Genomic DNA, 13,482 nt, shown 5'->3' with positions numbered 1-13,482 from the left:
CAAATTATAAAGGGCGAGGTATATAGTTTAGTGTGAAGGCCCTGGTTCAATCCCTAGTACCAAAAAAAAACAAAATAGAATTCAAAGGCTGTAGGCACAAAGATGTGTTTCTTCGTCTTCTGTTCTATCCCATTGGTCGATATGTCTGTTTTGTGCCAGTGCCACACTGTTTTTACTATGGCTTTACAGTATAATTTGAAATTGGATATTGTGATGTCTCCAGCTTTGAACTGTTTTTACCTTTTTTGGGTCTTCTTTGGGTCTTTTTTCACTCCTGTATAAGTTTTATGATTATTTATTTTAGTTCTGTAGAGAATTTTTTGTATTTTAATATGGATCACTTTGAATTTGATGATTGTTTTTGGCAACCTGACCATTTTCACAACATTGGTTCTGCCAGTCCCTGAACAGGGGAGGTTGTTCCATTTCTAATTACTTCTTTAAGGTCTTTCTTCCTTGTTCTGTAATTTTCCTTATAGAGCTCTTTCATCTTGGTTATGCTGATTCCCAGGAAATTTTTTTCTTTGAAGCTATTGCTGAATGAACTTGTTTTCCTAATTTCTTCCTCAAGGGACTCATTGATTTTTGTGTGTTGATTTTCTATCTTGCCACTTTGCTGGATTGGTTTATCAGGTAGAAGAGTTTTCTGGTGAAGTTTTCAGGGTCTTCTCCATAAATGACCACAATGCCTGCAAATAGTATTTCTATTTTAAAAGTTTAAATTAGTATAATTTAGCTGACCAGAACTTCAGCAATAAAATTCAATTTAGTAGGCTAAATCAAAAAGCAAGTTGCAACTAATTTCTCATAAACTATTGCCCATTCTTCTTCACAAAAACTGTCAAATATGAGCAGACAAATGATATAGTATAATAAAATGTGTCCCTGGCATATATTTGAGTTCTATTAACAAATGTTTCAATTTTATGTTCTCCATACTCCTGAACACCCAAGGATGAAGTCTGTGTATAGATTCTTCTGCAGTTAGATTATTTCCAAAATATAGCTCAAAAAGAACTGCCAGATCCTAACTGCAGTGAAAACAAGTTTCACCATGCCTACCAGAGACTTGGCCTCCATGGTGATCTTACACAGAAAGAGCATGGAAATGCTTTTTAACTGTGCAAATTCAGGGTTATTCTGAATACTTTGCTCCAGAGAAAAGTATCTCATCTCCTAACCCGCACTTTCTACCCCAGCCCTATCCATCATCATTTTTGATAATTTTTACAGATACAGTGGAATTTGGATGTATAAACTTAGAATTCAAAAATTAAACTTCTCCCATCTTGGAACTAACCCTTGATTTCTTCAAATGTAAATGTAACACTCTTGAGAGTATTGAAAGGGGACAGATGTTTATTGCAACTGAATTTTTCAGTTATAAATTTCCTGAGACTATGTTTTGATAGAAAAATGTTACTAGGTACCTGAGATATGAAACAGAGGGAGAAATCTTCCAAGGGAGTTAAATGGACTAGATGATGAACCCAGTCTGTCTAACAATTGTTCTTGGTTTTAACAGTCTGAATAATTTATCTTTTCATGGCAATAAAATAGGATACCCAAATAATTACCAAAAAAATGAGTCTTATAGTATACTAGAAGAAAAGTTTTATTGTTTTAAAAATATAGTATAAATTGATTATTCATATAATAATAAAGCTCAAAGACACCTTAAATTGGTAATAGTTTGGGGATGTCTGGGGTGTAGATTCCTCCATCTTAATTGTGTATAGGAGGGTTGCAGAGCAAGAATGCCAGACACTAAATCTTCCGAGGTGCTGATATGCCAACAGATATGTGTTTTTAACCCCAAAATCCCTTCTTCTGGTATTCTGTCTCTTAGTAAGGTGACTATATAAATAATGATGATTTACTGTGTACTTCAAAAACAGCTAGAAGAAAGGATTTTGAGTATTTTAATTACAAGTAAATGATACTTGAAGAAATAGATATATTTACCCTGATTTAACATTACACAATGTGTACATATATTAACATAGAATCCTGTAAAAAGATACAATATTTTGTGTCAATTTAAAATCATAAATATCCTTTTTATAACAAAAAACCATTAGCCACTGTCAACCACTCCCACTAGGAACCCTAGCCGCACAGCCAGTAAAATTACCTCACAGACATGTGATAAGTGATACTTCTGCCTGCTAATTTCCATGCAAAAATGAAAGATTAATTCATTTTCTATTATATTTGGTATTCTAAAGCTCAAAAATAAACTAACATATTCTGTTCTTGCCTAATTAGTACTAAATTAGAAAGCAACTTCTAGATAAATATAAACCAATTAATCGTAATACTATTTTTCTAAACATTTTTAATAATTTTTAATAAAATATTAATGCATATTATTACAACAATGCTTTCTTCTTTCCTTCAATAGAATCTAGGCTTCCATTTCACAAGGTCTGGAAATACAGCAAAATATTTCCAGGACCTGAAGTGGTTTGTAATGATCTGTTCTGAAAGGGAAAGAATCGATAGCATCTTGATGTTCTTTCATCTCTCGATTGTGCAATTAAAATTCTAACACCTCGATAATTGCTAAAGCAATATAAACTCTAAAAGCTGGGGTAGTATCCTAAGAAAACATTCAGAAGAATAAATGCAAGGTAAATATTTGCCTTTGCACCCTTAAATAGTCAAAAAAGGAAAAACTTAGTACTTTTAACCACGCCCCCTGGTAGAACTTGACTGGGGTTGAAAGTCAGGTTTATATCTTTTTCAAGAACGCATTCATATGATCTATTAAGAATGAATTCATGGGGCTGGGGACTTAGCTCAGCGGCAAAAGCACCTGCCTGGCAAGTGCAAGGCCGTGAGTTCGGTTCCTGGTACCGGAGAAAAACCAAAAAAAAACAAACAAAGAATGAATTCATACTGCACTTAAGATCTGTAAAGTCCTCACTAACCGAAAAAACCCATAGAATTCTGACTTTGTTCTATTTTCAACTCCTCTCGTCTTATCTCTGTGTCTGTGACTGTCTTAATTCCCACAGCTGTCACCGGCACCTCACTGGGGCTCCTCCCTCTCTCTCCTGACGACACACACATCCGTGAAACCCTCAGCGACCCCGTGAAGGGCACCAAGAAGCCCACAACGGTGAGAAGTGCGCGGTTGATCCCGCTCTTCCTAAGCCTTCCTCGCTTTTCTCAGCTAACGGAGAACAGGTGGGATGGGCGCCCGCCTGGACCAGGGCTGCGCCTCTGTGGAGCTGAAATCGGTGACTGTTGTACTCACTACGCCCAGCCAGCCTCAGAATGAGGGGAGAACGGGCTGAGAACCAGGAGCAGGTGGGGGAATGCCAAGAAGCAGTTCAATTACAAGCTCTGGAGAGCAAGGCCCCTCCCCGTACCCTACAAGCTGACCTATAGTAGTCACTCTCCAAGCATGAGAACAAATAAATCAAGCAACCAATGACACCCCTTCTCCATGAAATGTGAGTCCAGACTGACAAGGAAAGTTTTGCCTCAGTTACACCCAGTGTGAATAGGTGAGGTAGGATTCAAAATGGTCAAAATCATACTTCAAACTGGGAAAACATTAAAACTAGGGCACAGAACAGTACGGGCACCACTTGGAGGGAAGAGGCACGCAGCTGAAAGGGTTGTTAAGGACGTGATGTTGAGGATCAAAACACAGAAATGAGAACCTTCCCCACAAGCTTGGGGCCCAGACACTCGGCGCTGCGGCGGCGGGAGGCGGCCCTCAGTCAGTTCTCAAGGGCGGTGGAGCCGGGGCAGCGCAGTGAGCAGGAAGGGCACGCGGGAACCGGGTTCTTTCCGTCCTGCTGTGCCTGTGTCTGTGAGGTGCCCCCGCCCTCCCCCTCCCTGCACCTCCCTCCAAGGCACGGCCAGCTGCAGGCCAGAGCACCGGGTCCAACCCCACCAGCTCTGCGTGAGAAATCTCTGTCTGCCCTTCACTCCAGGTGGCTGCAGGCTTGGTTGAACTACTGCTGTGAAACAGAGAAGAAAAATATTGTGTTTTTCTGAAAAATCCTCCCTCATCAACACTGAAAGTTATGTTGGAAAAAACTACTGACTATCATTCAATATAGATTTACTATAAAATTTCTAAAATGGATTGTCTGACTTCTCTTTTCTCATATCACCTGTGTTCCATCTTCTTCAAAATCTAATCTAGGTCCATCCTTCCATATAAATATCCCCCAAATATGTCACCCGGCATTCATTACATCCCCCTTAACATCCTCTTTACCATCTGAATCTATCACCTCTTCTTTCATTCAACAAGCCGTTTACCAAGATCCACTGCTGTGCCAGGCAGTGGGCAAGGCGCGGAAGGGCACTGGGAGAGAAAAACAGAATTCCCGCCTTCGAGGGATTTATAATGCCACTGAACAGAACACAGCACCTCAGTGCTCTGATTGAAGTGAGCAGGGGTGTAGACCAGGACAGAGGCTAAACCAGGACAGCCTATAGAAGGTGCATCCTTAGTCCTGTGTACTCCGGAGTTCTGTGCATAAATGGCACCGTGCTTTTGTTTTGGAAGATTCAGTGAAGCACAAAACTTATACGATGAAACAAGGTTTGCAATTGAAAAGGAACTGCAGGTGAGAGCGTGATGGAGGCCAGCTAAGGCCTTGATGTTAGTCAGTGCCACAGGACTTCCGAGGAGGCGATGAAGTCCAGGCCTGGAGAGTCACAGCAAATGTTATTTTAGATGAGCCATGGAATATTGGTAAGAAGGAAGAGGAGTGCGCACGTGCATGTGTTGTGTGTATGAGCATGTGTGTATGCGTGTGACTGCTGGAGCTGGGGAGCAGCAGGGGCGTCTCCAGTGTGACACTAGCGCTGTGATGTGTGAGCACTCTGGTAGTCAGGGCTGAGGAGAGTGCAACTAAAATTATTCAAACAGATGGAATCAGACCACGGGAAGCCACAAACATCAGGGAAGAGCTCAGGTTTTACCCCATAGATAACAGGGCATCTGCTGGGGGAAAACATGAACCACCTTTTTATGCATGCAGTTTATAAAATAAGAGAGCACTTCACTCAGGCCTGGGGATGGAGGGAGGATGGGGACAGAGGGATGTTGACAAAGGTCACACAGTTTTACCTAGACAGGAGGGGTAAGCTTCAGCGATCTACTACACAGAATGCTGACTGTAATCAAAATTTAAAAAATAAAGCAAAAGCAATAAAAATACTGGCTGAGAGTAACTTCTCAGTGATACATTTTAAAACGTACCTGAGTGGTTCATGTGAACTTCAACGCCAGCTCCATGTTACACCCATGCAGACGTTCAGTGGGTATTTTCTTGAATTGATGAAGGAAAATCTGTTAAACAAACATCAGGAGCCTGTTAAGTGTGGACCCGTGTCCTCCAGAGGCCTTTCTAACGTCAGAGGCCACGTTGTCGTCCACACCTAAGAAAAGGCAACAAGAAGAAATAAAGAGGAACCGTACCGCCGCCCTCCAGTCGTCTCTGTCTTTGCAGCAGTTTCCATTGGTTGTTCTCTCTTCTGCTTCTTGAATGCTAATTTCACCATAGAAGACTATTTACATAACCAGAGACTTATCTGACTGTCTGTGAACATATTTCTTGCTTTTTGGAAAAAGCTGTACATAGCCCAGAATAATCTGAGTACCCAAGGCTGGATATTTGTCAAACCGCATGTCACAACCCAGTCCCACACTGGCTTTCTCCTGAGAACCCGCTTGACTTCAGAGCAACAAGACCTCTGCTCAGGTGAAAAGTGTGACCGCTGGTCTTTTGTGCCCCAGGCCAAGCCCATATGCTTGGAACAGCCTTCAATTCTCAGCCACGTGGCTCCAAATCTTGTCCAATTATGCCATTCCATTGGAGAAAAACGTCAGCCTCTCTCTTGGCCTCATAATGCTTTCTGACTCACTGTAATGTGAAATTCAAGCACAAGTATTCCATTAAGTCAGTCTAGACTCTTCTCTGAAAAGGCTCACATTAAATAATATCTTAGCATCTTTAACTCACTTTGTCTAACCCAGTCTTCAGCAAAGGGTGTTTGTAAAGTCAAGCAATGATGTGCAGCAATCCCAATGACACACACGGTGCCAGCAACATATATATTTACATGTACATAGGCACGTATGTGTGGGCTGGGTATGGGGGCTCTATGTGTGTGTGTATGTGAATTTTTTCATGAAAATCACACAGTTATAAAATGACAGTGTTCTCAAGGACTCTGAATAGTTAATTTATTGGAGCTTTGGTACCTGTAGCTCATTGAAATTCAGAGGTGACTACTAATTAATAAACTTCTGTTCTAAAAGCACTTGAACCTGCATGGTTTGTTTTGTTTTTTTTTTTTTGGTTTTTTCTCCGGTACCGGGAACCAAACTCACGACCTTGCGCTTGCCAGGCAGGCACTGTGCCGCTGAGCTAAATCCCCAGCCCCGGTTTATTTTTGATATAATATCAATGCATGTTACATGATACAGCCATTTGTGTGTGGTTTACATTAACAAAAGACCTTTTGCTTGTTGAACTCAGGGTACAGAAATGGACTTCACTAATGTTTCCAAGAGCCCACTGGAGCAGAAGTTGGAGCTTATCATCTCTCTGCCAAACCAGAAGTTCAAGGCAGAGCTTGCTGACCCCAGGTCTGCCTACTACCAGGAGCTGGCAGCAAAGTCACAGCTGCAGGTGAGTGGACACAGCCAGCAGGATGGACATCCTTTTGGCCAATAGTTGCAACTTCTTGTGGCCAGGCACCCATTTTCAATCATTAACCAGAAAGCCACTACTACAATGGTCCCAAAATGTTAGGACAAAGTGCCCATTCCAGCTTGTCCATTCGTAAATGTCCTCTACATTTAAATTTTCTTTAACTATTGCTAAATCAGAAATCGCATATAACTGAAAGCCATGTGTATTCTATATGTCTAAATGAACATTACAGTGATGGTTTTGTGAGCGTATGCTTTTCTCAAAATTCATAAGATGTATACATTAAATATGGTCAGCTTTTTATACATCAATAAAGTGAGTTAAAATTTTAAAAGAATAGCATAAAGTCAAAAGACCACAGAGGCACCAACTAGAGATAAGGCTTGAAATGTGAATTTTAATTCATGATGCTTGGTCTGTACAGAACATCTCCACCTCAGCAATGTGGTGCAGCATGAAGACATGATATCTTCATGGTTAGTCAGTAGAAGGCAATTAGGTCATCCATGACACCCACTGCTAGACTGAGAGTTTCCTAAAATAACATTTCCGTCTCCAACTGTCCTCAGAACCATGGTTCTTAGACGAATACAAGTGCTCCTTAATTCAGGATAAGGCTGACCCTGCGCTCAGGGCAGCACCTACGTGCTGTGATGAGACCTCCGCCTCCCTTTCCAGTCTTGTCTCACGTCTGTTCCTTTCCGTTCTTCACCTTGGCACTCTAGCCTGCAGCAGTGCAGACTGTTTGTCAGCTGTCCTCACTTTCAACATTTCCAGGTGCTGCCTCTCTCCCTATCTCGTTTCAGGGATGTCCTCATATGAAGTTCCCCTCCTCACTGAGGGCTCAGCGCCTCCGCTGGGCCCACCAACCCATGTGGCACTGCAGTCCCAGCACCAGCCACCCTGCCTGCAGATACCTGGTCACAGGCTTCTTCCTTTCTGCCCAGATTCCCCTCTGCATGCACCACTCTCACCCCAGAAAACCACAAGCTTCCCCTGGAGAGGAAGCACTGTCTCTCATCTCTGAAGCATAATGCCTAGTGCCAGGCGGAATGGTGATTGTTACGAATGCAACTGAGAAGCAGAACCCTGGTAAGATTCATAACCATGAGCCACATGTACGACAGCCTACATGTCCACGACAAGAGGAACTGCTTCTCACACATAGAGAATTCCACACTCACCTCCTCCCTCAGGGATGAGAGAGATTGGGGAAATATTCTGAACTATAGACTTATACCATGAACTTATAAACTTCCAGCTCCTCCCCACACCAGCTTTCAGTCAATAAAATATAAAGCATCATCTCTATAAACTCCAAAGAGAAAGGTTCAGTATGGGTGTTTATCAGCCACACAAGTACTTAGACAAAGATTATTAAGCAAAGTGAATTCAAGAATAGTTTGTTAACTGTTCCAAATGTTCTTTGAAACATTCTTTTCAGTAAGTCCTTGATGTAGTCAGAGTATCTTCAAAAGAAGGTGAGTAGCCATAGACTCTTCACCAGCCTGTTCACGTTCTAAGCACCCAGAACAGTGGAAATACGCTGGCATGGTTTAAAAATTCAAATTTTAGTTCCTATTTCTGCCAAAAATTAGCCATGAGCATTTGAGGATATGTAACTCTCCCCAGCCTTAGTTTACTCATTTAGGAATTAGAAAAGAGGGTCTCCAAGTCCCTTCCCAAGTTTGACTTTCCAACTGCTTTGTGAAGGGCCGACAAGCTTACACTGCTCTTCATACTGTCTGTGCACTAGCACACTTTCACCCACCACTATAAGTAATACTATCTTCTTTTTTATTAGTAGAGAAACTGAGGCAGGCAGAGACTAATTAATATCCCCAGCAATGACACACATCTGGCAAGCCAAGTTCCCAGCCCAGACCAACCAGCATAAAACTCTTAATCCTAACAATTACGCTCTGCACCCTATTTTCCTCCACATATTTTGGGGAAAGCACCATTGAGTTATCGTCACACGGGTCTGCCCCTCCCAGCCTCTGCAGAGCTCACGAGGCAAAGGAGAGGGTGTCCCACGGTCCCACTCCAAAGACCCAGCACATCGGCCTGCTGACTCCTGTGCACACTCTGCTTTCTCCAAGCAGAGCCCCCCATCGACCCCCACTCCCGAGCAGGACCACCTGAGACCTGCCGGCAGGAGCCGACAGCCACCACAGCCCAGGGCCTGCGTGAGCACAGCCATTCGGGACCAATCAGGAACTAATGGACAGTGCTTTGCAGCAATGTAATTTCCACAATAAAACTAATGAGCAATTTAATACCAATGTCAGAAGGAATCACTTTCTTGTTGTCTGAATGTCGTCTCCTGTGCAAACATTCCTGGGAACTCAGCACAGCTGCCTTTTTATGGGGCCGTTAACATGTATTCAGGCAGAAGCGGCGAGGCTCCCATGCATTTAGTATTATTAATAAGGTTAACTGGGCACTTAATTAGCAATTTAGTAGTTAGTGCTCCGTGATGAGAAGATCCCCCAGCAGATTATTTAGCAGAATTAATGGGAGGCTTTTGTCACCTTCTCCCTCGACATTGTCTATCCACACCCTCCTAAGAGGAGCTGATTCTTAATCAGTCCCAGACAGACTCACCAAGAGGGCATGGACACAAACGATAAATCCCTCTGGCCAGAGCCAGCGCTGTGGAGCACCCCTGAGGGGGCGGACTGATGCCTCGTCCATGCTGCAGTCACAGCTTCTACAGAGGCAGGTCTCGGCCTGGCTGACCGTTTCCACGTGGACAGTGGCATCTCTGAGTAAGGGCTGCATCTGAGTCACCTCCTCAAACACTGCAGTCCGCACTTACCCTTCCTGTTGCTGGAACGCCGGGGAGATTGCCTGTGGCCCGTTGCTGCTCATCCCAGGAGGCCAGGCAGACCTGCAGCACATGCACAGCCCATTCCTGCTGGCTCTGTGATAAAGACCAGCCCTGCAGAGCCCACCCTCCTAGTTCTTCTCTGTTCAGCCCAGAGTCAGAGTGGAGACACAGAAACTTACTACCCAGGCCCCTGACCTCTAGAGCAACCCTCATCCTGTCTTCCCTATTAATTGAAAAAAAAAAAATTGACTGGAGGTGGGCTCTGCCCAAGTCAGGTTCCATGGTGCACAGTCACTAGTGGGAGGGGTAAGAGAAAACTGAGCCCTCAAGGAGAAGATAATCCCACAGGAGAGGAGAGGGAGCGAATAAGCAAAAAATAGTGCAGCATTCCTGACTCTCTGCCAGATGTGAAACAGGCACTTGCTACTTCTTAGCAATTCCTATCAGCAACCTTATGACACAGGCACTGTGATCCCATTTTGACTGAGGAGACCAAGATCCAGAGACGTGGAGCAATGAGCTCTAAGTCTTACAGCTAGAAAGTAATAGAACCAATATTGAAAGCCAAGGATGCACTGCTATCTCCTTATCACCCAGCGCTAAGCTACCCTCACCCCTGCAGTTCCTGCATGCTCAGGAAATGAAAACTATTTTTAATATTGGCACAAGAAAATATAATTAGAAGGTAAATCAGTCTGGCTGAGAAAAAAATTCCACGGTGCAGTCCAAAGCCCAATATGAGTGATTTGGTGATTATCTGTGCGTCAGGGCCCTGGGCCTTGGCACCATCAACAAAGTCAGCCGTAATTTTAGATACAATGACAACACAGTGACACACTGATAAGCCTGAGAATGAAGAGATGCACTCAAACAGTATTTGCTGAGTCCCTACTATGTGAATAACAGTCTGGTGCTGTGAATAACAGATGCGCCAGTCATAAGAGCAGAGAGAGAAAGACAAATAAACAAGACAAGCTTCTCCGGGCCAACGAGCATATTCTCAGCGAAGGAAATGGGTGTGTCTTTCACAGATCTTTGTGCGGTGCCCTGTAACCAGATCTAGAGTAGCGGAGAAGGAAAACAATTGTACCTGACGCTGGAGATCTACAAAATGCTTTTCAGGTTCTTATATCAGGGAGATAATATGTTTACACATGTGAGTCTGGTATATTTCACTTATGAGTATGGTCTCTAGTTGCATCCATTTACCTATAAAAACCTCAAGTTTATCTGTATAGCTGAGTAATACTCCATTGTATAGTTAGGTGGGTTTTTTTCTCTTTAAAAAAAAAAAAATGCTTTTCAGTAGACAAGATGTTCCAGCAAGCGTAGAAAATGGGTGTGGGAAAGGGAAATAGTCAATGAGGAAAATGTGGATGCCCATTGTATCCTGGGCTAAGGGAAGAGAATCTACAGGTGCCTGGAGAAATAGAAGTACAGGCTGTATGAGGGGTGGGAGGGGGTCATTTAGTGTCCCTGCAGGACACTCTATTGGCAGGAAGAGCAAATGTCAGGACAGCTGAGGGGGAAGCAGAATCAAAAGGTCTTCAATGCCTTTCTAGACAACTGGATCTTATTCAATAAGCAGATCAAGGGATTTTTAATGATGAGCAACAGATGTAGAATGATTAACTCCCCCACCAACACCACACCCAGAAATCCACTGCAGCAGTGCAGGAGAGAAGATAAGGCAGATGCGCCAGCCCTGGAAATAAGCAGAATGTGGTGGAGGCCGAAGACTTCACTGGGTTCCAGCAAAGAGTTGGTGGCTGCATGTGCGAGTCCTAGAAGGAAGGTGTTTAGGGATGCTTTACCCTCTGGCACAAAGACCATAGGTGCTCCTGACCTTGACTAAGACAGACAGGCCAGGAGGAAAGGCAAATTTGGGAGGAAGAGAATGACCCTGGCCTGGGTAGATTTAATTAGTGGAAAATGTTGGCGTCTTGGTGAGAAGAATTCAGCGATCTATATCAGGTGATAAGCAAAGCCATGGAGGAAGTGGGACTCTCCCGAGGACAGGGTTGGAAGGGAGGACAGGGCCCAGCTCTGCTCACCTGTACAGTTCCACCTTCCTCCCTCCTCCCTCTATGCCCAGACCTCACCACTAAGTGGCTCTTCCTTCCCAGTGATCTCTCTTGCCTCTCGGCCCTCCCACAGGAAAGCTGGTCTGCAGAGAGTGAGGAAGAGGAGGAGGAGGAGGCGAAGGTGGGGGTGGAAAGCTACAGACTCCTAATATTTAGACAGTAAGGACAGGAACAGGATGAGCAAAGAAGACTGAGAGAATAGTGACAGGGATGGGAAAGGAGCCAGGAAAGAGCCAGACTCTGCAGAGAAGAATGGAAAATACCACTGGCTTTGGAGAAAACTGAGAGACAGTGACCTGGAAAGACCCTCCTCCTGGGGAGCCCAGGGCAGAGGCAAGACTATGTTGGGTTGGGAAGTAGTGGGTACAGATAGCACTTGCCAGATATTTCCATAACAGATCTCATTAACAGGGGCAAATTTAAAAAACCACAAGGACCACCCAACTCTAAGAACAAATACAGTCTTTTCAATTAGAATCTCTTTCTACCATTTTATTTAGGTGCAGAAGCCCTATTGAATGCATTAGTACCTGCAATGTAGATATTTTCCAAAACATATAACTCCATTGAAGAAATATTATAGCTAATTGTAGTTATAAAATATCATACTGCCCTGTCTAAGTGAAAACTCTGTGGCCAAAAAACTTTTCCACCAAATACCACCTTACAGTTATTTCATATTTTATGTAAAGTAATCATTGCAGCAGGCCAGACTCACCCAATTCTGGCCTCTAAATAAATAGCAAAATACTTCCCTGTAGGTTTCAGATATAACTGAGAACAAAGAGTTTGATCTCGTTCATTGTTTTGTATTTTCCATTTTCCTTTTTTCCCTAACTCATCAAAAGTGTTTAGGCTTTTTTTTTGGTTAGATAAGATCTGACCTAGTAGAACCAAGGCTATTTCATAAATTCCTTTCTCTCTGCAGATACAAAAGTTATTTAAGAAACTTCCAGGATTCAAAGAACTCCATGTGTTAGGATTTAGGTAAGTAAAAGAATCGCTCTTCTCAATTTTTAAATTACTTTCTTCCTATCCTCTTTTAAAAGCAGTGTCATGAGGATTATAAGGTCCCTTTTCCCTCGGTTGTTTAGTTCTGCCAAGTCCTGAAGGCTGAATACATTTCAGATAAAGAAACTGTCTAATTAGAACATGACTGTGGGTGATTTTTAAGGGGAGCTCAGGAGCTGTACTGTTCCTTCTGGAAGTCAGAAATACTGCCCTCCGCAGAGAGCTCATCTGCTGTCCTTGCCAATGTTATTGACCAACCTCTTAGAAAAATACCTCAGTAGAGGGAGACCAAAAAAGTAGCAATTAATTGCACTGGTGTCAGACTGCCTGGTTTTTTATCACAGGCTAAATATCATCACCATTTTAACAAATTACATTACCCAAGAAAGAACCTAATAAAAAGTATAGGGAACTTTTTATTAGGTTCTATAGAGGAACTACTTCTATAGGGGTAGCAGGGTTGAAGGAATGGGGTAGACAAGGGTAGAAGGGCAACTTCTCAAAGTACACCTTTTATATTATTGTAATCTGAACCATAGTGATGTATGATCGTTCCAAATTATTAAATTAAAAGTTTAATAAAAGAAATGAAATCATAAAACCATGCCATGCTAGATCAGTGTTAGACCATGTTCCCATGGCTTTGGCACAAGCAGGTCTACAGCCATTAGCACCTCAATATTGGGTTTGAGCAAGAATTTTTGCATCTTTTTTAAATTCTCATTCCAAACATTTATAGGCAGGTCACAAGATGGGACATCTTGACAGTGTGCTATAGGGTAAGCATGAGCGCTGGTTGGAGCAGGAAGAGATTTTGTGCCAAAAGGGGCATGGGGCTCAGGGAAAGCCAGGCACCCAAGCT

General features: G+C 43.0%; 1 protein-coding gene across 1 annotated transcript in view; it reads left to right on the top strand.

Moving 5' to 3' along the window:
- Impg1 (interphotoreceptor matrix proteoglycan 1) overlaps window positions 1-13,482 on the top strand; it is a 143,553-nt gene that overhangs the window by 53,915 nt on the left and 76,156 nt on the right. The window contains exons 5-7 of the mRNA XM_013505815.1: window positions 2,968-3,124; window positions 6,516-6,668; window positions 12,538-12,596. Of these exons, the coding sequence (XP_013361269.1) occupies window positions 2,968-3,124; window positions 6,516-6,668; window positions 12,538-12,596 (369 nt within the window). The remainder of the gene's footprint in view (window positions 1-2,967; window positions 3,125-6,515; window positions 6,669-12,537; window positions 12,597-13,482) is intronic.

This window comes from Chinchilla lanigera, unplaced genomic scaffold (genome assembly GCF_000276665.1).
Source record: "Chinchilla lanigera isolate Chin_1 unplaced genomic scaffold, ChiLan1.0 scaffold00101, whole genome shotgun sequence".
Taxonomy (NCBI): domain Eukaryota; kingdom Metazoa; phylum Chordata; class Mammalia; order Rodentia; family Chinchillidae; genus Chinchilla; species Chinchilla lanigera.
The sequence above is the reverse complement of the archived record's forward strand: the minus strand, read 5'-3'. Positions and strand labels throughout refer to the sequence as shown.